At 44.2% G+C, this 24,621-nt stretch overlaps 1 protein-coding gene and 1 pseudogene across 1 annotated transcript; both read right to left on the bottom strand.

Annotated features, from left to right (window-relative positions):
* The window catches only part of LOC137317445 (zinc finger protein 271-like), a 433,617-nt pseudogene that overhangs the window by 280,901 nt on the left and 128,095 nt on the right, over nt 1-24,621 (bottom strand).
* LOC137317455 (NACHT, LRR and PYD domains-containing protein 3-like) lies at nt 10,897-23,196 on the bottom strand. Its single transcript, XM_067980805.1, has 13 exons — nt 23,185-23,196; nt 22,996-23,094; nt 22,637-22,718; nt 21,363-21,458; nt 18,781-18,947; nt 18,293-18,464; nt 18,122-18,187; nt 13,874-15,629; nt 12,226-12,312; nt 11,896-12,066; nt 11,564-11,734; nt 11,251-11,418; nt 10,897-11,078 (listed from the first exon to the last, which is right to left on the bottom strand). Exons 1-13 carry the CDS (start codon nt 23,194-23,196, stop codon nt 10,991-10,993), a joined length of 3,135 nt encoding a protein of 1,044 aa, XP_067836906.1. The 3' UTR covers nt 10,897-10,990.

Consider the following 24,621-nt stretch of genomic DNA (forward strand, 5'->3'; position numbering starts at 1 on the left):
GAGATAAAGGCCGATGTTCCATTAGCCTTTTAAATTATTTTTGTACCTGTTCACTCGCTTTTAGTGATTTCTGTACTTGGACCCTAAATCGCCCTGCTCATCCACAGATCCGAGATTCTCACCATTTAGAAACATTCTCTGACCTGTCTTTCTTAGGTCCAAAGGGGATGACCTCACACTTTCCCACATTGAACTCTATCTGCCACAGTTTTGCCACTCACTTAATCTATCTACTTCCCTTTGCAACTTTCTGCTCCCATCTACACTATTTACTGTGCCACGTAACTTAGTGTCATCGGCAAACTTAGATATGCAGCTATTCCTTCATCCAAGTCATTTATAAATATAGTGAAAAGCTATGGTCCCAGTACAGATCACTGGGGGAAACCACCAGTCACATCCTGACAATTTGAGTACATATCAATTATTCCTATTCTCTTTCTCCTACCCACTAATCAATTCCCCATTCAAGCCAATAGGTTGCCTTCCATTCCATGTGCCCTCATTTAACAGTCCTTCATGTGGAATCTTGTCGAATGTTATCAGTATGATCTGTAAAAACTCCCACCAAACTCCCGTCTGCTGGGGGAGTGAGGCTTCCACAATGAGCAGCCTCCCACCTCGCTTTGACTCTGAAAACACTCCAAGCCAGGTCAACCCGGCAATTGACATGTGGGCCCCTTCAAATATGTGGCCCCATGAACGGGCACTGCAAGATCATGCGGGGAGCTATAACCATTTCTCCGAGGCTGAATTTGATCAATCGACAACATTGACTATTTTACATAATGTGAGCTGTAAGGTTGGTTTACTGAGAGTGCATTTCATTCAACGAGAACGAGTGAGAGCGAAGTCATTGGAACGGAGCAGAAACTAAGAGTGATGTTATCGGGTGGCCCGGCGCATGTGGGCGTCACGCGTTGAACGAAAACCGAAAGTACTCACACTGTCACTAAACACTCCCGTCAAACAAAAGAACAAAAGAACAAAGAACGTAAGAAATAGGAGCAAGAGTAGGCCATATGGCCCCTCGAGCCTGCTCCGCCATTCAATAAGATCATGGCTGATCTTCGACCTCAAATCCACTTTCCTGCCCGATCCCCAAATCCCTTGAATTCCCTAGAGTCGAAAAAACTATCGATCTCCGTCTTGAATATATTCAACCACTCAGTATCCACAGCCCTCTTGGGTAGAGAATTCCAAATATTCACAACCCTCTGCGTGAAGAAATTCCTCCTCCTCTCAGTCTTAAATGGCCGACCCCTTATCCTAAGACGAAGCCCCCTGGTTCCAGACTGTCCAGCCATGGGAAACATCTTCTCAGCATCTACTCTTTCAAGCCTTCTTAGAATCTTATATGTTTCAATGTGATGACCTTTCATTTTCAAAACCCCAGAGAATATACGTCCATTTTACTCAATCTCTCCTCACAGGACAACGCTCCCAACCTAGGAATCAATCTAGAGAACCTTTGTTGCACCGCCTCTAAGGCAAGTCTATCCTTCCTGAAATAAGGAGACAAATACTGCACACAGCACTGCAAGTTTGATCTCACCAAAGCCCAGAACAACTGCTGAAATAGTTCCTTACTCTTGCACTCCAACACCCTTGCAATAAAGGCCAACGTAGAATCATAGAAAATTTACGGCAAAGAAGGAGGACATTCGGCCCATCGTGTCCGCGCCAGCTGAGAAACGAGCCACCGAGCCAAATTCCACTTTCCTGAATTTGGTCCGTTGTCCTGCAGGTTACGACTCTTCAAGTGCACATCCAGGTGTTATTTAAATGCGATGAGGGCATCTGCCTCTACCACCCTCTCAGGCAATGAGTTTCAGACCCCTACCACCCTCCATGTGAAAAAAAAAACCTCATTTCCGCTCTAATCCTTCTACCAATCACTTTAAATCTATGCTCCCTGGTTATTGACCCCTCCGTTAAGGAAACTAGATCCTTCATTTCACACTATCTAGGCCCCTCATAATTGTGTACACCTTGGTGAAATCGCTCCTCAGCCTCCTCTGTTCCAAGGAAAACAACCCCAGCCTATCCAATCTGTCATCATAGCTAAAATTATTTTTGTATTACGCTCGGTGGCTCGTTTCGCAGCCGGCCTGGACACTGGATTCACTGTGGGGTCACTGGATTACTGTGGGATCACTGGACACTGTGCGATCACAGGGACACTGTGCGATCACTGTGGGATTACTGGGTGCACTTTGGATCACTGGGACACTTTTAATCAGTGGGGTATTGTCACTGGGTGCACTGTGGGATCACTGGGTCACTCTGCGATCATTGTGAGATCACTGGTGCACTGTGGATCACTGGCAACATCCTCGTGAATCTTCTCTGCACCCTCTCAAGTGCAATTACATCCTTCCTGTAAGGTGGTGACCAGAACTGTGCGCAGTGTTCAAGCTGTGGCCTAACTAATGTTTTATAAAGTTCCAGCATGACATCCCTCCTTTTATATTCTATGCCTCGGCTAATAAAGGAAAGCATTCGATATGCTTTCTTAACCACCTTATCTACCTGTCCTGCTACCTTCAGAGATCTGTGGATATGCACTCCAAGGTTCCTAACTTCTTCGACTACTTTCAGTAACCTCCCATTTATTGTGTACACTGTTCCCTTCTTTGCTCTCCCCAAACACAGAACCTCGCACTTCTTCAGATTGAACTCTATTTGCCACTTTTCTGCCCATCTGCCCAGTCCATTGATATCTTCCTGCAATCTACAGCTTCCCTCCTCACTATCAACCACACGGCCGATCTTTATGTTATCCGCAAATGTCTTAATCATGTTTATGTCTAAGTCCACATCGTTAAAGTATAACACATCGTTAAAATGTACCACAAAAAGCAATGGACCTAGTACCGAGCCCTGGGACAATGTGGGATCACTGGATGGAACGTGGGGTCACTGGATTACTGTGGGATCACTGGACACTGTGCGAAAACTGGGACACTGTGCCATCACTGTGGGATTACTGGGTGCACTGTGGATCACTGGGACATTGTGGATCAATGGGGCACCGTCACTGGGTGCACTGTGGGATCACTGGGCCACTCTACGATCACTGTGGGATCACTGGTAGCACTGTGGATCACGGGGACACTGTCGATCAATGAGGCACTATCACCGGTTGCACTGTAGATCACTTGATCACTGTGCGATCATTGTGGGATCACTGGGTGTACTTTGGCATCACTGGGAGCACTGAGGACCACTGGGACACTGTGGATCAATGGGGCACTATCACTGGTTGCACTTTGGAATCACTTGGTCACCATTGGAACACTGTGGGATATTTATTTATCCCCTTGGGCCTAAAGGACCCTGTTTCTCTGCTGTACATTCGATGTCATTCTATGTAGTATAAAAATATATATAATGTTGTTGTTATAAAACATGGAATCCCGGAGAGACTTCTTTACCCAGATGGGCCGAATGGCCTCTTTCTATGCCGGGCTGTTTTCCATGCTTTATATATATATATATATATCTAAAGATAAATAATATATATACAAGAAGATATTGTTGTAAAATAGATATAGCAGTTGGGCCGAATGGCCTCTGTGCTATACTTTGCTGTATTGTACATTCAATACAATATATATATAAATATATAATTCTATTATATATTATATATTGCAACATATTCAAGAATTTGTTGTTGTTGTCAAATAAGGAATTCAGCGGAAAATCTTTACCCAGATGGGCCGAATGACCTGTTTCTGCAACGTGCTGCATTCTATGTAATATTTATGTGAAGATATATGATATTGCATTACATATACAAGAAGTAGTTGTTGCAAAATAGAAATAGCAGTCGGGCCGAATGGTCTCTGTACTGTGCTGTACATTTGATGTTAAATATATATAAATATATTATTAGATTATATATTGTATTATATTTTCGACTCCAAAAGTTGTTGTTGTCATGTAAGATATTATGGGGAATTTCTTTACCCAGAGGGGCTGAATGGCCTGGTTCTGTGCAGTGCTCTATTGTATGTAAATATATATATAAAGATATGTACGGGGTTAAATTCGATAACCCCGAATCCGGGCGCGGGGGTCGATTAACCCACACGTAATTAACCTGCACCCAGTCATTGAGATGCAGACAGTCCGTGAGATTGGTGCTGCCTGGTGATTCACCTGATTCCTGCGAGCAGTCAGGCCTGTCTGCGCTGTTGAGCGGCTTCTCACCAGCAGTGGGGTGGGCAATATTTCTTGCGTGGTTAGCGCCTCTTAAAGGCAGGCTGCATATCTTAAAGGCAGGCTGCACCTCACAAAGTCAAACATTTGATTTCGATACAAACCTCCGGGGTCATTTCTTCTCGTACCGCTTTGATTGGCAGCTTCTTTTGAATTAAACAGACCATTGCTTAAAATGACTGGCTCCCAGTCACTGTTTTGAAGCCATTTATCAGCCTGTCTTTTTCAAACTGGTGAGTCTGTTTGGAATCTCTGAGAATGTTAATCAAGTCGACAGTTTCCATAGTTTGTGAGAAAAAGACAACAAAGAACCAGGATGTTCGAAAGTTCGGTCACAATTTCGTATAGTATTTGTGAAATATTTATTATTTTCTTTTCCAATAAGGATCTGGTTGAGCTTTACAGTAAAACTGTTGTCTCACTGCTACTATTTGTTTGTTCTCTTCCTGTTTCATCAATTTGTTTTGCAGTTAATGTCTAAAACAAGGTCTAGTGTAGTGTGAATCTGTCACCCTCTGAAGAGCAGGCACTATTAGGCACTGGATAGAACGAGTGGGCTGAGATAATCTGAAGGGGTTTCACTGTTCATTACCTGGAGCCCTTCAAATGTTACAGTGATATCAGGACAAGCGGAAACACTGAGACATTGGGAGTGAAGCCTCAGTTAACGGAGGAGCTGCTTTCTCAAGCTTAGAAATACAGCTGATTTTAAATCAGCAAAATTTAACTTCATTAATGTAGGCAGAAAGGCAAATATCTCTGAACTGTCGCCACTCTCTGAAAAACACGGACATTTTACTGATCGAGGAATAATGATTTTGTTCAAACTGTACAAAATAAAAATAAGTTCATATCTTTTTAAAATAACAATCTGATATAAAGCATTCTCCAACCAAACAAAACTACCAAGCATTCCAAGGACATTAAGTGATTATTGAATGGGTAAAACTGTGGCAAATGGAGTTCAATGTGGGGAAATGTGATGTCATCCAATTCGGATCTAAGAAAGTTGATCAGAGAGTTTTATAAATTGTGAAGAGCTCGGAACTGTGGAGGAGCAGATAGATTTAGGGGTCCGAGTACAGAAATCATTAAAAGTTAGTGGACAGTTATGAAAATAATTTAAAAGGCTGATAGAATGTTGGTCTTTATTTCAAGAGGACTGGCATATAAAGGGGTGGAAGTTCTGTTCCAGCTGTGCAGAGCTCAGGTTGGAGCCCATCTGGAGGACTGCATTCAGTTCTGGACACTGAACCTCAGGAAGGATATATTGGCCTTGGAAGGGCTGCAGCGCAGATTCACCAGAATGATATCGGGGCTAAAAGGATTAAACGATGAGGATAGGCTGCATAGACTGGGCTTGTATTCCCCTGAATATAAAAAATTGAGGGGTGATCTAATTGAGGTGTTTAAGATGTTTAAAGGAAATTATTGGATAGATAGAGAGAAACTGCTTCCTCAGATCGGGGAGTCCAGAATAAGGGGGCAAAACCTTAAAATTAGAGCTCGGCCGTTCAGGGGTGATGTCAGGAAGCACTTCTTCAAACAAAGGTTAGTGGAAATCTGGAACTCTCTTCCCACAAAAGTCTGTTGATCCGGGGGTGGCGGGGGGGGGGGGGGGGGGGGTCAATTCGAAATTTCAAAACAGAGATTGATAGATTTTTGTTAGGCAAGGGGATTATGGATTAATGAACCAAGGCGGGTTGATGGAGTTAAGATGCAGATCAGCCATGATCTAATTGAATGGCGGAAGAGGCTCGAGGAGCTCGATGGTCTTCTCCTATTCCTACTGAACAGGCTCGAGGGGCTGAATGTCCTCCTCCTTTTCCTGTGTAACAGGCTCAAGGAGCTGAATGGCCTCCTCCAGTTCGGGTGTAACGGGCTCGAGGGGCTGAATGGCCTTCAGTTCCCTTACTACAAGCTGGAAGGGTTGAATGGGTACCTCCTGAAGCTATCTGAGAGGCTTGAGGGGTTGACTGAGCTCCAGTTCCTGTGTAACAGGCTCGAGGGGCTGAATGGCATCCTTCTGTTCCTGTAGAACAGCATTGAGGAACTTGCCGCTATTTCGTCCAAAGCGGCTGCCGTAGCTGCCGCCATTTTGTCCATGATGCCTGCGGTATTTGCCGTTATTTTGTCCAAGATGTCCGCCGTACTTGCTGCCATTTTTCCAAGATGGCTGCCGCTTTCGGCGCCATTTTGTCCAAGATGGCCGCCGTATGTGCGGCCTTTTTGATCAAGATGGCCTCTGCGCTTGTGGCTATTTTGACCAAGATGGCCGTCGTACTTGCTGCCATTTTGTCCAAGATGGCTGCCGTATTTGCCATCATGCTGGCCGCGTGCAAGTACACAAACATATATTTTACATCTACTTGTTGTTGTTGTTGTCGTGGTGGTGGTGGTGGTGCTGGCGGTCTAAATGTAAAGATTGCCACTCTGGGACCCCTAGCTCACTCTGTGGTGTCTGTATGCACTCTGGGATCCTTACTTGCACACTGGGATCACTCTGGGTTCGCTGGGACATTCTGAGGTCACTGTGGTATCACTGGGGGCACTCTGCGCGGTACTTGCCGCCAATTCGACCAAGTTGGCTGCCGTACTTGCCGCTATTTTGTCCAAGTTGGCCACCGTACTTGCCGCCATTTTGTCCAAGATGTCCGCACTACTTGCCGCCATTTTGTCCAAGATGTCTGCCGTACATGCCTCCATGCTGGCCGTGTGTAAATACACTTATATATGTCAAATATTTATATGATATATATCTTATAAATACAAGTTGTAGTAGTAGTCGTAGTAGTAGTTGTGGTGGTGGTCTAAATATAAAGACTGCCACTATAGGATCACTGTTAGAATGACTGGGTGCAATCTGGGATCAATGGGTGCACTCCAGGATCACTCTGGGGTAACTGGGTGCACTCTGGGATCACTCTGGGGTAACTGGGTGCACTCTGGGATCACTCTGGGGTAACTGGGTGCACTCTGGGATCACTCTGGTGTGACTGGGTGCACTCTGGGGTCACTGGAACATTCTGCAGTCATTGTGGGATCACTTGGGACATTCTGCACGGGACTTGCCTCCATTTTGTCGAATAGGACCACACTACGTGCCGCTACTTTTTCCAGATATCTGCCATTCTTGCCGACATTTTGTAGAAGATGTTCGCTGTACTTGCCGCCATTTTGTCCAAGATGGCCGCCGTACTTAACGCCATTTTTTTCAAGATGGCCGCCCTACTTGCCGCAATTTTGTCCAAGATGGCCACCGTACTTGCTGCCGTTTTGCCCAAGATGGCCACCGTACTTGCAGCTATTTTATCCATGATCGCTGCCGTACTTGCCTCCATGCTGGCCGTGAGTCAATACACGTATATATATATATATATATAATAAATACAAGTTGTTCTTGAAGTGGTGGTGTTCCAAATATAAAAACTCCCACTCTGGAATCACTCAGGGGTGACTGGGTGCAGTCTGCGATCACTGTGTGCACTCTGGGACCATTCAGGTGTGACAGAGTGCATTCTGGGATGCCTGGGATGCGCTTTGCGATCACTCAGGGGTGACTGTGTGCACCATGGGATACATGAATGCATTCTGGGATCAGTCTGGGGTGATTGGGTGCACTCTGGGTTCCCGGTTTGAACTCAGTGATCACTCTGGAGTGACTGGGTGAAGTCTGGGATATCTTGGGTGTAACTGGGACATTCTGGGGTCACCGTGGGAACACTGGGGACATTCTGCGAGTTATTTGCCGCCATTTTGTACAAAATCGTTGTGTACTTGCCCCCAATTTCTACAAGATGGCTGCTGTACCTGCCGACATTTTGTCCAGGATTGCGGCCGTACTTTCCGCCATTTTTGCCCAAGATGGCGGCCGTGCATGCCGTCATGCTGGCCGTGGGTAAATACACAAATATTACAAATAGCAGTTGTTGTTGCAGTACTAGTTGTTGTTGTGTTGGTCTAAACATAAAGACTGCCACTCTCGGATCACTCTGGGGTGACTGGGTGCACTCTGGGATCACTGGGTGCAATCTAGTTTCACTGTGGGGTCACTGGGACATTCTGGGGTCACAGTTGTGTCACTGGGGACACTTTGCGCGGTATTTGCCATAATACTTGCAGCCATTTTGTCGAAAATGACCACCTTACTAATAAAAGTCGTTCTGGTAGTAGTTGTTGTGGTGGTGGTCTAAATATAAAGACTGCCACTCTGGGATCCCTTTGGGGTGACCGATGCCTCTTCAAGAGGGAACCGTCCGAGGCCTCCTCTACAGCTTGCACCAAACCGGGCCCAAATGAGTTCGGTCTGTTTATTGCCCTGGGATTTAATTTCCTCTCTGGGCCCTGGTTTTGGGGCCTCGGTTTAACATGTTCCTGTTCGATTGTGACCGTTGAGATTTAACCTGGTTAAAACCTGGGGTTGAAGTAGCCCGGCCTGCAATGTTATAGAAACACGTTAACCCAGTGTGAGACAAATAGGGGCCGAGAGGAGATTAACGTCTTAAACGTGAACCCCTTACGGGCTTCAATGGTTTGTCATAATTTCAAAACGATGCTTCTGTTTCGGGGAGATGGGACAACTTTGAGGTTTCAGACCGGCCAGGTGAGGTGTTTTGATGGAGAAACTGTATCCAGTGGCAGGCGGTCGGTAATCAGAGGACACAGATTCAAAATAATTGTCAAAAGAGCCAGACGTGACATGAGGAAGGATTATTTTTACGCAGCGAGTGGTTCTGATCTGGAAGTTACTGCCTGAAGTGATGGAGGAAGCAGATTCAGTAGTAACTTTCAAAAGGAAATTGGACAAATACTTGAAAAGGAACAAATTGTTGGGTTTGGGGAAAGGAGTGGGACCAACTGGATAACTCTGTCAAAGAGCCTGCACAGGCACGATGGGCCGAATGGCCTGCTTCAATGATACAACATTCTCTGATATTGCTGGCTGGTTCATAACGGCCAAGAAGGTTCACTCGGTTAATCCCGGGGATGAGGGGGCGGACATATGAGGAGAGGTTGAGTAGATTGGGACTCGACTCATTGGAGTTCAGAAGAATGAGAGGCGATCTTATTGAAACATATAAGATTGTGAAGGGGCTTGATCGGGCGGATGCGGTAAGGATGTTCCCAAGGATGGGTGAAACTAGAACTAGGGGGCATAATCTTAGAATAAGGGGCTGCTCTTTCAAAACTGAGATGAGGAGAAACTTCTTCACTCAGAGGGTGGTGGGTCTGTGGAATTTGCTGCCCCAGGAAGCTGTGGAAGCTACATCATTAAATAAATTTAAAACAGAAATAGACAGTTTCCAAGAAGTAAAGGGAATTAGGGGTTACGGGGAGCGGGCAGGAAATTGGAAATGAATTTAGATTTGAGGTGAGGATCAGATCAGCCATGATCTTATTGAATGGCGGAGCAGGCTCGAGGGGCCGATTGGCCTACTCCTGCTCCGATTTCTTATGTTCTTATGTTCTTATTTTGCGACAGGTGCATGGCAGTAATTTTACGTTGCCTTGCGGCCATGTTACGTTGCATGTCGGGCGGCCATTTTTTGGAGTCCCAGCTGAGCTCTACTCAATTTGTATAAATTGCATATTCAGCCCCCCCGATTAAGACCCACCAGGTTCAATAGACAGACCGGTCACATCTGTGACGCTGATTGGAGGAGTTGGGATGTAGTTTCCAGGAAACTTCATTCAGTATTTTAAAATACGAACACCAGTTTGTTAATTTTAAATAATGAGGAGACCAGGCCTGAGCTGAAGTAAACGGTGGAGTTTTATTAACATAGCACATGGACAGCAACTCACATTCAGATAGCGCCTTTATAGCAGTGAATCGTCTCAACGTGCTTCACAGGAGCAATCAGACAAAATTTGACACTGAGCCAAATAAGGAAATGTGAGGACAGGTGACCAAAAGCTTGGGAAAACAGGTCGTTTTTAAGGAGCATCTGAATGGAGGACAGAGAGCGGAGAAGAACAGGGAGGGAATACCAGATATTAGGGCCAAGACAGCTGAAGGCAAGGCACACAGGGATGCTTGTTCCAGATTCTGATTCCTGACTGGGAGAGGCACCCAGTAGTACTGAATGCAATTATCAGTTTCCCACTGCAGCCCAGACTGAGCCCCACCCTGGGCCCTTCCTGTCTGTACATTGACCCAGTGCCCCATTGGGGACCATCCAGCCCCGGATATCCGCCAGAATTATCACTGGGGGACCGGGTGACTGAGTCTCGTGACCCTGTCGCTGGGCCTCTGACGTCACAATGGGAGACGACGCTCGCTCAGCTCGAGCTGGAAACCGTTAAAGGGCCGACAGGATTTAAACCTGGAGCACGGCCGGTTAAAGGGGAGGGACAGAGAATCGGCCAAAAATACTCATATCATGAGACCAGGAATGGTTATAAATTGAAATGTTCATATAATGAGACCAGGAATGGTTATAAATTGAAATGTTCATATAATGAGACCAGGAATGGTTATAAATTGAAATGTTCATATAATGAGACCAGGAATGGTTATAAATTGAAATGTTCATATAATGAGACCAGGAATGGTTATTAATTGAAATGTTCATATAATGAGACCAGGAATGGTTATAAATTGAAATGTTCATATAATGAGACCAGGAATGGTTATTAATTGAAATGTTCATATAATGAGACCAGGAATGGTTATAAATTGAAATGTTCATATAATGAGACCAGGAATGGTTACAAATTGAAATGTTCACATAATGAGACCAGGAATGGTTACAAATTGAAATGTTCACACTCCCACACTCAGTCCGGGTCTGGATTCCCGCAGTGACTCCAGGTGTCTCTTTCCGTTTAAACTGAATTGATTCCCCCACAGCCTGAAACAGATTAAAGATTAAACAGGAAATAAACAGATTGAACAACAGTGTAAATAACAGGGAGACTGGGGTTAATATTTCAATAATAATTACAGACAAATATTACCCATAAAAGGGACTGAATCCCATTGATATTTTATTTATTACATTAAACATTAACACAAACACTCACCAGGTCCGCTCCAGACTCCTGCAGGTCAGTATGAGGGAGCGGAGAGCGGGGACAGATCGGTCTGTGAAGGAGTTTGATCCCAGGGACAGACCCGTCAGTGACCGGTTTGTACTGAGAGCGGAGGAGAGATCATCGGTACAAGAATCTGTGAGACCGACATCATTCAGACTGTGGATCAGAGAGAGAGAGAAATAACAGGGATCAGGGTAAATTCCCAGTATTTATCTGTATTATTCTAACTTGTACTGACATTAATATAACGTGTTCAGCATCCAGTTATTATAAACACAATCTCACACAGTCTGATACTTACTGCAGTTCCTGTATTTTACAGTCCGGGTTCCTCAGAGCCGCAGACAGTAGTTTCACTCCTGAATCTCCCAGTTTATTGCCACCCAGGTCCAGAACCGTCAGTGACCGGTTTGTACTGAGAGCGGAGGAGAGATCCTCGGTACAAGAAGCTGTGAGATCGTTATCCCATAACCTGGAGATCACAGAGAGAGAGAGAGAGAGACGAGCAGAGGTAACAGGAATCAGAGTAAATTCCCAGTATTTATTTGTATTATTATTATTTATACTGACATTAATGTACCGTGTTCGGCATCCAGTTATTATAAACACAATCTCACACAGTCTGAAACTTACTGCAGTTTCTGTATTTTACAGTCCGGGTTCCTCAGAGCCTCAGACAGTAGTTTCACTCCTGAATCTCCCAGTTTATTAATACCCAGGTTCAGAACCGTCAGTGACCGGTTTGCACTGAGAGCGGAGGAGAGATCCTCGGTACAAGAATCTGTGAGACCGTTAGCCCATAACCTGGAGATCAGAGAGAGAGAGAGAGAGACGAGCAGAGATAAGAGGAATCAGAGTAAATTCCCAGTATTTATTTGTATTATTATTACTTATACTGACATTAATGTACAGTGTTCAGCATCCAGTTATTATAAACACAATCTCACACAGTCTGATACTTACCACAGTTCCTGTATTTTACAGTCCGGGTTCCTCAGAGCCGCAGACAGTAGTTTCACTCCTGAATCTCCCAGTTTATTTCTCCCCAGTCTAAACACAAACAGACAGAGAGTGAGAAACAAACTGAATCCAATTCCTGATCTGACTCAATTTTTCTCTGATATTACAGGAAACACTGAAAAAACTTCAGGAAATTAATAACCAGACTTCCCTGTCACTGACAATGAATCTCACTCTGTCCAACACCCCATATATTCAGGGACTGTCAGTAAATGTATTTATTAAATAAAGTGCTGTCTGTGTGAAGCCTTTAAATGTCCCTCAGTCCGGTCTCATTCCCTGATGATCAGAATTACCCTCCTGGAGGTCAGTGACCGGTCCCGTCATGTTTGGGGAAACTTGTCTCATTTCTGCAGCTTCTTAAATCCCAGATTTTATGGGAATGTGGCGATTTTCCCTGAATTAAATGATAAAGCGGTGATTACCTGTATTTTATGCAGCATTGTATTAATCTGTATATTATCTCGGGGTGAGTTATATTGTGAAACGGCACTTACGGCTGCTTTAAAATCCGTCCCCCAGGATTTAATGTAACAAGGTGAGTTTATTCTGTCCTGTTACAAGTTTTAAATGACCCTGTACTCCTAGTTTATAGGGGAGCGGAGTCTCTCACTTCATTCCCATTGAACTGGCTCTACATTTATCTCAGGTTTAACGGGCCCGACAGTTTATGCGGAATTTTCTGAAGTTCCCTCCCCGAGCGGGGCCTCACACACAGGGAGCAGATTATGGGAAATTCCCGGGTTCACTGCCCCCTGGTTAACCCAGGAGCCTCCCGCTGTATATGAGGCCCAACCGCTGGCCGGTATGTGTCTATACTCCTGGACGAATACCCCACAACGCGTTAGATTTCACTCTTTTTACCTGCAGATTTTAACTCCCAAATCCCACTGAAGTGTCGGCCTGGATTAATGAGCAAGGGGCCTGAATCCACGACCTTCTGACTCAGAGGCACGAGTGCTGCCAGCTGGGTGAAGAGATGGTGGATGTATTGGAGAGTGTGAAGGGCTGTGTCATTGATGAGTTCAGATAACGGACCGACGTCCTGCGGGGAAAGCTCAGCTCGCCCACTGGCGGTTGACTGCCCGAAAGCTGTGTTTTGCTCTTTGTTACTGAATGTTTGGTGTTTCTGCTTCCCTCTCCTACACACGTTGACAGTCTGGTGACTGTCACTTGCCCCCACACCTCGGTAAGAGGGTGGGATGCTCCGTCACACAGACTGCTGCAGTTAGAGTCGGTCTACGTGTAAGTAACAGTGAGAAGGAACCTCTTCAATGGACGTATCTCAGGCAGTGAGAAAAACAGCAATCAATATCATCTATTGCAATTAAATTATCAGACTCTTTCAGTGGACCTGTATTTACTGATCCGATAAAGACTGCAAAATCCCGACTTGTTCACAAGGAACCATTTTGGATTCTCCAATCCTTAGGGAATTACTAATGGATCCTCGTATCATTTGTCATATTTGTGTTAAATCTTCTTCTCTCTGGTTTAACTGAACAGTTTGTTTCCCTTCATTACGGAGCAACAATACAATCCGTGACTGTTCTACAATTGGACTAATAGTTAGAGACAAATAAACAGTTACCTCAACACCTGGCATTTGTGCAGTGCAGGTCCCAGCCGCTGGAGTCCTTCACACTGAATGTAGCAGTTCTCCAGATCGAGGTGTTTTATTGTATCACAGAGTCCAATGACATGAGACAACACCGCACAGTCAATCGGTGTCAGTCGCAATGCTCGCCGTGAATCCAGGTGTCCAAATTTAAGTATGTCCACAGATCCCACTGTGACCCGAACAAGTATTTTATTCTGAGACTCAAACAGGTAGTGGAATGTGTTCAGGAGGTTCCTTTTACCAGTTTCACTCTCTGTGTTTCCAATCTCTCCTTCAACCTTCTCCTTCACCCAGTCAATCACTCCGCAGATAGTTTGATGAAGAAATGGACCCAGAAACTCCACCAGGGGCCGAGCTGACTGTGAGGAGGAGAGACCAACAACAAAACGGAGAAATATCTCAAATCGTCCATCTTCCTTGCTGTGGGCTTCACTGAGGAGTTTCCGGATGTCCCCAGGATCTGGAGTCAGGAATTGTGCGAGTGCAGCTACAAACTCTTGGATGGTGAGGTGCGGGAATGTGTAAACCACACTCTGGGCAGAATCATCTCTCTCCAAAAGTTCCATCATGAACCCAGACAGGAACTGGGAAGGTTGCAGATTGTACTTGATCAAATCTCCATTTCTAAACACAATCTTCTTTTCGGAGACTCCAGTGAAGGCCATCTCACCGATCTTCAGTAACACATCACGGGGGGATTCAATCTCTCGGCCATGGTTTTTCAGAATGTTGTAAATATAGTTGGAATATAGTTGGGTGATGGTCTTGGGAACTCGCTGCTGTTTCCTGTCTCTTTGTGTGAAGAAGGGACCCAGTGACAGACCGAGGATCCAGCAGTAGGAAGGGTTGTAACACATGGTGTACAGGATCTCGTTCTCCTCCACATGTTTGAAAACAGCTGCTGCCACCGCCTGATCTTCAAAAAACTTGTTGAAATATTCCTTCCGTTCCTCACCAACAAAGCCCAGGATTTCAGCCCAGACTCTGATCTCAGCCTTTTTCAATAAATGTAATGCAGTGGGGCGGCTGGTCACGAGCACTGAACATCCTGGGAGCAGCTTGTGCTGTATTAAACTGTACACAATGTCAGAAACTTCACACTGGTCTTCAGGAGCTGTGCAGATGTAATCAGCCTCTGTATTTATCCGATTGTTATCAAAATCGATACTGTCCTTGAATTCATCTAAACCATCGAATATAAACAGTAATCCCTCTGGGTTCTTCCAGAGCTCTCCCAGAATATTCCCAAAGTAAGGATACAGATCCAGTATCAGATTCCTCAGGTTTATTCTACAGTTAATAGCGTTCAAATCCCGGAATTTAAAACTGAAAACAAATTGAAAGTGAGGGTATATTTTCCCAGTGGCCCAGTCATAAACAATCTTTTGTACCATTGTAGTTTTTCCAATCCCCGCGACTCCGCTCACTGCTGCTGAACTCCCAGATTTGGATTTTCTCCTGGTAAAACAGCTGTGGAACAATTGATCTGTTCGGATTTTTTCCAGTTCTCTCCGGAGATGTTTCTCTCTCCATTCTTCATGGTCTCGGCCTCTTGCCAGCAGTTCATGTTCTACAAGTGTCCGATCTCGAACAGTAGAAATGACCGTTAGCTCAGTGTATAGATTGACCAGCTGGAAAATCTTAACCTTCTCCCTTATTAGGATCGTGTTCACTATCAGTGTTTCAGTTTGGACCCGGAGTGTTTCCTTGTGTTTCTGTTGAACATCTTCAATTAGAACAGACAGAAATTGGTTCTCAATGTTAGTTGTATTGATATAAAACCAAATTCTCAATATCACTTTACTATTCAGTAAAATGTTGCGAGATTGAATTCACTGCTTCAATAGAGGTGTGAGCAGGAAATTAAACTCAGTTACTGAAAACCTCGCTTGAAAGTGAATAATGGCTGAGAGAAGTTTCAAATCCTCACTTGCTTCCAATATTTACTGAACATGGAGATTTCTATGAAGGTGATATTTTCCCTCTGATGATTAATACTATCAGCCCTGTCCTGTACCATGGACATCTCATTACAAATCCAAACGTGATTCTGGTATACGAAACTAGTGGCTCCAGTGAAATAATTTATGAAACCGTCAGTGGTGCTGACCTTTTGCGGAAATGGGAAATAGGTTATTGTGTGCATTGGGAGAGGGACAGACTGTGAATGAACAGATATTCCACTGTTATTGTATCAGACCTCGGGCAGGTTATCTGGGATATTGTGGGCACTGGGAGAGGGGCAGACTGTGAATGGACAGAAGTTCCACTGTTGTTGTATCAGACCTCGGGCAGGTTATCTGGGTTATTGTGTGCACTGGGAGAGGGAGAGACTGTGAATGGACAGAAGTTCCACTGTTATTGTGTCAGAACTCGGGCAGGTTATCTGGGGCATTACGTACATTTCTGTATTCACCTGTTCACAGGTAACGATTACTGCCATTCTGAAGGTACAGAGGGGAATCAAAATGATGATGTCAGGTACTCGGAGTTTAGGTTGAGGGAATGGTGAGAGGGTTTGGTGTATTTTGTTTGTGCAAGCGAATTCGGGATTGAAATGTTTCAATGGCATTCACAACATTAGTAAGAACATAATAAATAGAAGAAGGAGTAGACCATACGGCCCCTCGAACCTGTGCCACCATTCATTAATGTCATGGCTGATATATCTCAAATCCACATGCCCACCCTGTCCACTTATACATTGATTCCCTTCGTGTCCAAAAATCTATCGATCTGATTCTTGAATATACTCATCGGAAACAGGAAACAGGCTCACAATCAACAAAATAATGAATAATGGAGAAGGGAAGTCAGGGTAATTTTCTCACCCAAAGGGCCCGAGAGCCTGGGAAGGACACTAAAAGGGCAGTGTAAGTGGGGTCAAGAGATAATTGAACGTGTTTCTGTGGATGCACTGAGAGGAGGGGTAGGTGGGATCATATCTCTAACAGGGATAGGCTTATTTAGAAACAGGAAAAGGTCATTTGGTCCAATCATTCTTCTGTTATATTGTGTTTCAGAATTTGCGAACAATTTTTCAGTCGTTTAACACCTACATCGAATGTGTTTTTATAACAGTCCTGTCATATCACCGATTAGAATTAATAATACAACGACTGCCCACATCACTCAGTGTAATGTTAGAGCAGAAAACAGTCACAGTTCATTTCAACTGTTCTCCCAATAATTATACTCCTTTGTTTCATATTGGTCTGAATTTCCGATAATGCAGGTTTGAGAAATTACATTGGGTCTAAAAAGACCCGTTAGTTAAAGGACTTTTCTTTGAGTGGAATAAGATTCTCTCTTTCACTGCCATTCGGAAGCCAGCCCACAACTTCCGAATTACCCTGAACATTGTCTTTCCCTCACATTTCTGCACGGATTAATGATCTATTGTGTGAACATCTGTACATCTTCTCAGATCAGATCGAACACATTGACGTCTCGTTCTGTGCTGTGAAATGATAACATTTTTTAATATTTCGCATTTCTCCACCTCGTTCCCTACAGGAGATTGTGAGCAGATTTCTGGTGGTGCAGGTAAACCGTGACGTCTGGCTGAAAGCACTGTTCATTAATTGTGAGCCCAGAGCATCCTTGGGGCACATTGGTGTTGTGTATATGATTCACAGTGTATCAGGATCCTGCCAGGTGTGTATGGGGATTCACAATATATCCGGATCCTGCCAGGTGTGTATGGGGATTCACAGTGTAATGGATCCTGCCAGGTGTGTATGGGGATTCACAATATATCAGGATTCTGCCAGTTGTGTATGGGGATTCACAGTGTATCAGGATCCTTCCAGGTGTGTATGGGGATTCACAATATATCAGGATTCTGCCAGTTGTGTATGGGGATTCACAGTGTATCAGGATCCTGCCAGGTGTGTATGGGGATTCACAGTGTATTAGGATTCTGCCAAGTGTGTTCGAGGATTTAACAAGTGTTAGTGAACAGCAGCTGGATTATGTGAAATATTGCAACCTCCGCATATTTACAGGATATATAAAAAATCTTGTTAAGTGTAGCTTGAATCTGTGCAGAATAGTTGAGGATTGCTGACAAATCCAAACGACGTTCATTTCTGTTCCCTGCACCCTTTGAATTCCTGATTCCCAGATTCTGAATATTTCTGAACTGAAGTCTACAGTCAAACATTCTGATTCTCAGAAGTGAAATAACCAGTTTGAAATCCCCATTTCATCACTTACCTTTCAGCTGACTGGGTATTTCAGATAAACCTCGTCCGATGTTCATATAATCAAATGGATCAGGACCTGTTTAAATCAATGAGCTTTCATGAAATCAGATCTGTGCAATATTACAGTAAATTCTGCAGTGTTTCAATCTGAAATTGAATTCAGTGTGTGATTTTACTGTACCAAGTTCCTGCATCTCTTTCAGTATTTTGTCCAACTTTGGTACCACGTGGTGCATTTTCACAAAGGATTTCCACATCACCCTTCGGGCCCGAGAGCCTTTCTCCATCACCAGATTTAGGACAAGTTTGGAACTGTCCGTCCTGTTTCCCTTCTCCACGAGATCAACGACTTTCTGTAAAGAATAATAATCAATATACTGGTCTCTCCTTTTCCCAGTCCCACTTAAACTGATTCCCTTTTGTTTTCAGTCCACACAAGAGTTATACCCGGACCGTTCCCCTGCCCTTTGTACAGACACCGACCGATCCACTGGGTATTTTCACCTCTTCGTATCAGTGTTTCAGATTCACTGTATTTTCAATTTGATCCATTTCTTTCCTATTTGGCCTGTTTCTCTTCTGTCACATTCTATGATTCTAAGATCTGATATCCTGTTAGTTCTGTGATGTTTAAATAATCCAAACTCATTCTGTGTCCCTCCCACTTACCCGATGTTCCTGCCCACTGAAATGCCTCTCGTATGTTAACAACGAGCTGACTCCGTCCACCCTTTCTTCAATCGCCTGTTCTAGTCTGTCCCGGTAGAATTTCGTCAACTGGAACAGTTGGTAATCGTCGCATTTTGTCAGGAACTCAGTGATTGCAGCGTTCGGATCTGTGAACAAAAATGGAGAAAACTAAACACATTATCGACTTTCTATCCGTGCGGTTACATTTTCTCTAATAACAAACGGCTGAAGCCTCCTTTGAGCCACATTATCAAACACCTTCTGAAAACCCATATACACCGCATGTGCTACATCCCATCGATCTATATAGTCACCTCTCAAAAAAGCTGTATCAAATTTGCCAAATACGACTTGTCTGCCGCGAATCAGTTCCAGCCTCCCCTGATCATCCCCTGTATCTCTAAATGTTCACTAATTCGACCTGGAATTATAGATTCGAGGAGATTGCCCACAGCTGACGGAGACTGATTGGTCTCCAGTTACCCGTTGACCCTCTCTCCCTATTTTACCAGAGACATTACTTGGGCTCCTTCAGTCCACCTGGATATTTTTGATAACAATCGAAGATTGAGAAGTTGTGGTCAGAGTCCCTCCTATCTCCTCTCTGACTTCCTTTAACAGCCTCGGGTGTGTTATCTCTGGGCCCAGTGATTTATCCACCTCGGCGATGTTTCTCAGATCCAAATCCTTCTCTACAGTTATCACTAACTATGGTCCCGCATTCGCCTCTAGTGCACCAACATTTTCTCTTCCATCATCATTTTTTAGAAACTAAAGAAATGTTTTGTATCACTCGAAAACTTCATCCACAACTAGTTTCCCCCAGTTCCCCCTCTATCTCACCTCCACTGATTGCTGGTCTGCAAAACCCACTGGGAATTGTGCTATTTCCCTTTCTATTGCTTAAATGTGTACATATGGATTCTATCTTCACACAGCTCCCTGGAACATCCTTCTCACTCTTTTCCTCCAAGAGTCTCTTTAAAACTAACTCTTTGAACAAGCTTTTGGTTAGCAATCCTAATATCTCATTATTTGATTCGGTGTCAAATTGTGTTTGATAATCGCTCCTGTCACGCACCCTGGTCGTTTGACTATATTAAAGGCGCTATTAATGCAAGTTATTATTGTTCCAGATCTGTCATAGAACCTTTATTAATACTGGCGTCCAGAACTATTTTTCTCTCCCCTCAAAATGTTATAACCAAGAACATTTCGCTCTGAGCCCTGTGTAAAGTCAGGCCCTGTCTTAAAGATACTCGATCACATCTCTCATGACCCTAACTTTCCGAATCTGTTTGGAATGATTTGTGGATTCACAGACATAACACACAATCCGAACTCCGAATTTTTCGAATAATGTTCCGTTTTCGTTCCTTCGTTTTTTTCATATCAAGTGACTTTATCTCTCAATACTTCAAAATCAACTTCCTTTTTACCGACTAATAGCTTTTCATTATTTCATAAATCTTCCGTTCCTCCTTCAACAGTTTTATTAATTCCACTTTCCAGCCTCAGATCCGGACTATTCCAAACCTCCAGTCATATCAGCTGATGCCACCCTACTGCTCCATTCACCCAGTCTGTTAAACCATTGTTGGTCAGTTCAGACAGTGACCATCCCTTCCCTTCTCCCTGAACTCACTCTCGTCCCCAAGACGGTGAACCCTTCACTCCTGCTCCATTCAAACAGTCTGTAAAACCATTGTTGGTCGGTTCAGACCGTGACCTTCCCTTCCCTTCTCCCTGAACTCACTCTAGTCCCCAAGACCGTGAACCCTTCCCTCCTGCACCATTCACCCAGTCTGTAAAACCATTGTTGGTCGGTTCAGAACGTGACCGTCCCTTCCCTTCTCCCTGAACTCATTCTGGTCCCCAAGACCGTGAACCCTTCCCTCCTGCTCCAGCCTTGCAGCCACACATTGACCTGCCTCATATTTCCCTCCTTAAGCGGCCCAGTGCAAATCAATCCGGAGATCACCATCTGGTGGCCTTGTTTTATATTCTTGAGCCTCAGTCTTAATATTCCCTCTGTAAACGTATCAGTGTTATTGGTTCTGACCATGGCAATTCTCATCTCTCCTTTCCTTCCCAGAGATGGTCCCACCTGTTCCAGGATGTTCTTCCCCCTGGCATCAGGAAGGCAACTTACCATTCGGGACCTGGTCAGGGCTGCAGAAGAGACTGCCTGTTCCCTGACAATAGGATCTCCCACCACTATCACTGTACTGTTTCTGTGCCCCACCTGCCTCTCACCACAGCCACACTCGGGGTGTCCCCCTGCTCCCCGGTCTCTCACTGTTACTCAGGAAGACCATCGTCTGAGACACTGTCTCTATCTACCTTACAGTCCCCAACACCTGGTATCTATTGGACAGTTCGAGTACTCAGCAGATCCCTCCACCTGTGATTGCACTGTCCCTCTGGATGGTCACTCTCTTCCCTCTACCTACACAGTATCTGTGCTGTTACCTCTTCCTGTGTGAGCTGCAGGTTCTTGCTCGTGATCTGAACCGTTTGTCAGGACATAAAATCAATTTTGATGAATTTGCTGAACCTACCTGAGTCCATTCTCATTTTTTTTGAAGATGTGGGACATTCTCCCTTGTTTGGACCTTCAGCCATGGTGGTGACAGATGTTCCCAGATTCTGATGCTCTGTAATAAACATAATATTAATAGGAGGTTAGACAGAAATATTAATGAGAGTAGGAGAACGTTGCCTTTTCAAACATGTTACAAATTCCCTCCTCCCCCATCAGTGCCAGAGCCGTTAGCTCTGGGATCGATCATTTCCCGAGTGTTATGATCAACGCTCCACATCAGCTGTGACACAGACAGCTGCCCAGTGAAACCATTGAGTCCCGCTGATCTCCACAAACCAGTTGCCGTCGGCCGAGACTCTGCACTGGGAGCGCCCATTGGTCAGCTTTGCTCACACAATGCAGGCCAGAACCAGCCTTATTCCTGAGGTAATGAATATTCTGGAAGTAAAGATGGAGCAGGGTGAGCATTGATGATTTAAATGACTCTTTACTCGATTTTACATTCTGATGCTATTGTATTATTTTATTCATTATGTTTGTGATTTGTTGAGAATTGATATTAAATCCTGGTACTTCATGAATATATCTATCCACATACACAATATATATCTGGGTGTGATTCCACTGGTCTCTATGGTCAATGGGATTGTCTATGATTTCATAGAGATGTGTCCTGTTTGGTGCTTCTATTAGATTATATTTACCGCATCCCTCATGGTACCAGCACCTGACTAATGAGCACAGTAGCGGGTGAGGAGATTTACCACTGTTCTAATATTAACACTAATGAGCACTGTAGGAGGTGAGGAGATTTACCACTGTACTAATATTAACACTAATGAGCACTGTAGGAGGTGAGGAGATTTACCACTGTTCTAATATTAACACTAATGAGCACTGTAGGAGGTGAGGAGATTTACCACTGTTCCAATATTAACACTAATGAGCACTGTAGGAGGTGAGGAGATTTACCACTGTTCTAATATTAACACTAATGAGCACCGTATGAGGTGAGGAGGTTTACCACTGTACTAATATTAACACTAATGAGCACTGTAGGAGGTGAGGAGATTTACCACTGTACTAATATTAACACTAATGAGCACCGTATGAGGTGAGGAGGTTTACCACGGTTCTAATAATAACGCTAATGTCTAATGTTATAAATCGTGTAACTTTAAACATTCAAATGAATCACAGTATTTATTGTGGAATGTCGCCTGGGGCCGTACAATGTCAATAAACACCATAAATATTCAATGGTAGATTTGACTGCTGTTATACAATCACCTGTGTGCGTGTCGCTGTGGTACGTGTATCTCACGAACTTGTATCCAATCAAATTACCATTCCGTGTCCTTTCCTTTCCCCACTGTGGAAATGTAAAAGTGATTATTTCTCGGATCAGTAATTTATCCAAACTATAGTTGAAGTTATTCTGCGGCATTAATTTCCAAATCATTTTATCACCAATTTATATTGAAATGACAATCATTTAATTCAACTGAAAATATGAAATCCAGAAATAGATTTACTGATGGGAAATAACATTATGTGAAACCCAGCATCCAGTTCAGAATTATAAGATGATTTATTTCGATAGTTGGATATGAAATATATTTGAATTCGGAAACACTCTATGGTACTACCTTAACATATCGATATTCCTGGGGCCATAAAGGTGGGTTCTTTCCGAGTTGGTGATGGAGGCGGGGAGACACTGTATATCTGCTGGGCTCTGCCTCAGACTGGAGTCACCTCTTAGATCAAAACTCTTTATTCTAAAACAGACACAAGATTCATTTGTGACTGTGTTTTGAGACAGAAATTGATCTCACTTCACATTTCATTGCGCGGCCTCATGCTCGATAATTGAACTCGGTGATCAGACTCTCCCAGTCTCATTCTCACCATCTGTGGACTGTCTACAGGATCAGTGTTTATCTGAGGAAATGGGACTTTCTCTTACTTATCTCCCCAGTCGATCCATGGAAGCTCTTTGAATCGGAAGGGTTCTCACTGGTTGCTGCTCTCACAATCCTGTGCTGATTCACCTGCTGTTGTTCCTCAGTCTACAATCCCTGTTTACTTCCAACTGTGGACTTTTCTCAATCACTCCGTCATTCACCAGGAGATCTAATTATGTCAGGGCAGAAAATGAGACCAATATTGAAGGTGTGAAATAGAATGTAATATACACTTTTCCTCTAATGTTTAATTATAATACAAGGAATTGAAACTTAAACAATTGAATAACAAATATTTGATTGAATGAACAAACTGTTTGATGAACTCTGTTCCCACATTCCATGTCTCTTTACCACCCCGACCACAATATGTGACCGTTTCATTCTCCAGCCCCAGTTAGAGGCAATTCCTTCTCCATGTCCCTCCTCTCTTTTTGGGATCATATTTGCTATTTTTGAATTAGTGGCCATTCCTTTACATTTTCTGGCTGAACTCCATCCAGGGAACAAACTTCCAGTTTCCAAGTGTATTTTAGTGACATCATCGACAAACAGGGATAGTTGACGGGACAATATCCTCAGCGATATGGTTCTACCCACAGAAGGCAGCTGTACTGCCCCAACACCGTGACTGGGAAGTGTGACTATTATAGTGAGTTCCCTTCACTGAATATTTACATTACACAACATAACATGGGACTGATTTATCACAGAAAGAAGAGATTTCCCTTGCTGTGAGTGTTACTGTTTAGTGTGGACACTCCGATCAGTACCTTTCAGCCAACGTCCCAGACTCTTCCATCACCATCCCTGGGTATGTCCTGTCCCACTGGCAGGAAAGACCCACCAGAGGTGGCAGTACAGTGATATACAGTCAGGAGGGAGTGGCCCTGGGAGCCCTCAACATTGACTCTGGACCCCATGAAATCTCATGGCATGAGGTCAAACATGGGCAAGTAAACCTCCTGCTGATTACCAACTACCGCCCTTCCTCAACTGATGAATCAGTCCTCCTCCATGTTGAACAGCACTTGGAGGAAGCACTGAGGATAGCAAGGGCACAGAATATACTCTGGGTGGGGGACTTCAATGTCCATCACCAAGAGTGGCTCGGGAGCACTACTACTGACCGAGCTGGCCGAGTCCTTTTTTTTTTATTCGTTCACGGGATGTGGGCGTCGCTGGCAAGGCCGGCATTTATTGCCCATCCCTAATTGCCCTTGAGAAGGTGGTGGTGAGCGGCCTTCTTGAACCGCTGCAGTCCGTGTGGTGACGGTTCTCCCACAGTGCTGTTAGGAAGGGAGTTCC

The sequence above is a fragment of the Heptranchias perlo genome, unplaced genomic scaffold (assembly GCF_035084215.1).
Source record: "Heptranchias perlo isolate sHepPer1 unplaced genomic scaffold, sHepPer1.hap1 HAP1_SCAFFOLD_62, whole genome shotgun sequence".
Lineage (NCBI taxonomy): Eukaryota > Metazoa > Chordata > Chondrichthyes > Hexanchiformes > Hexanchidae > Heptranchias > Heptranchias perlo.

Coding starts and splice junctions, on each gene's coding strand:
- LOC137317455 (XM_067980805.1), bottom strand. Junction 18,465..18,780: donor TCAGTGGGCAGGAACATCGG/GTAAGTGGGAGG, acceptor TATTCTTTACAG/AAAGTCGTTGATCTCGTGGA. Junction 12,313..13,873: donor CACAAATGCCAGGTGTTGAG/GTAACTGTTTAT, acceptor GTTTGTGTTTAG/ACTGGGGAGAAATAAACTGG.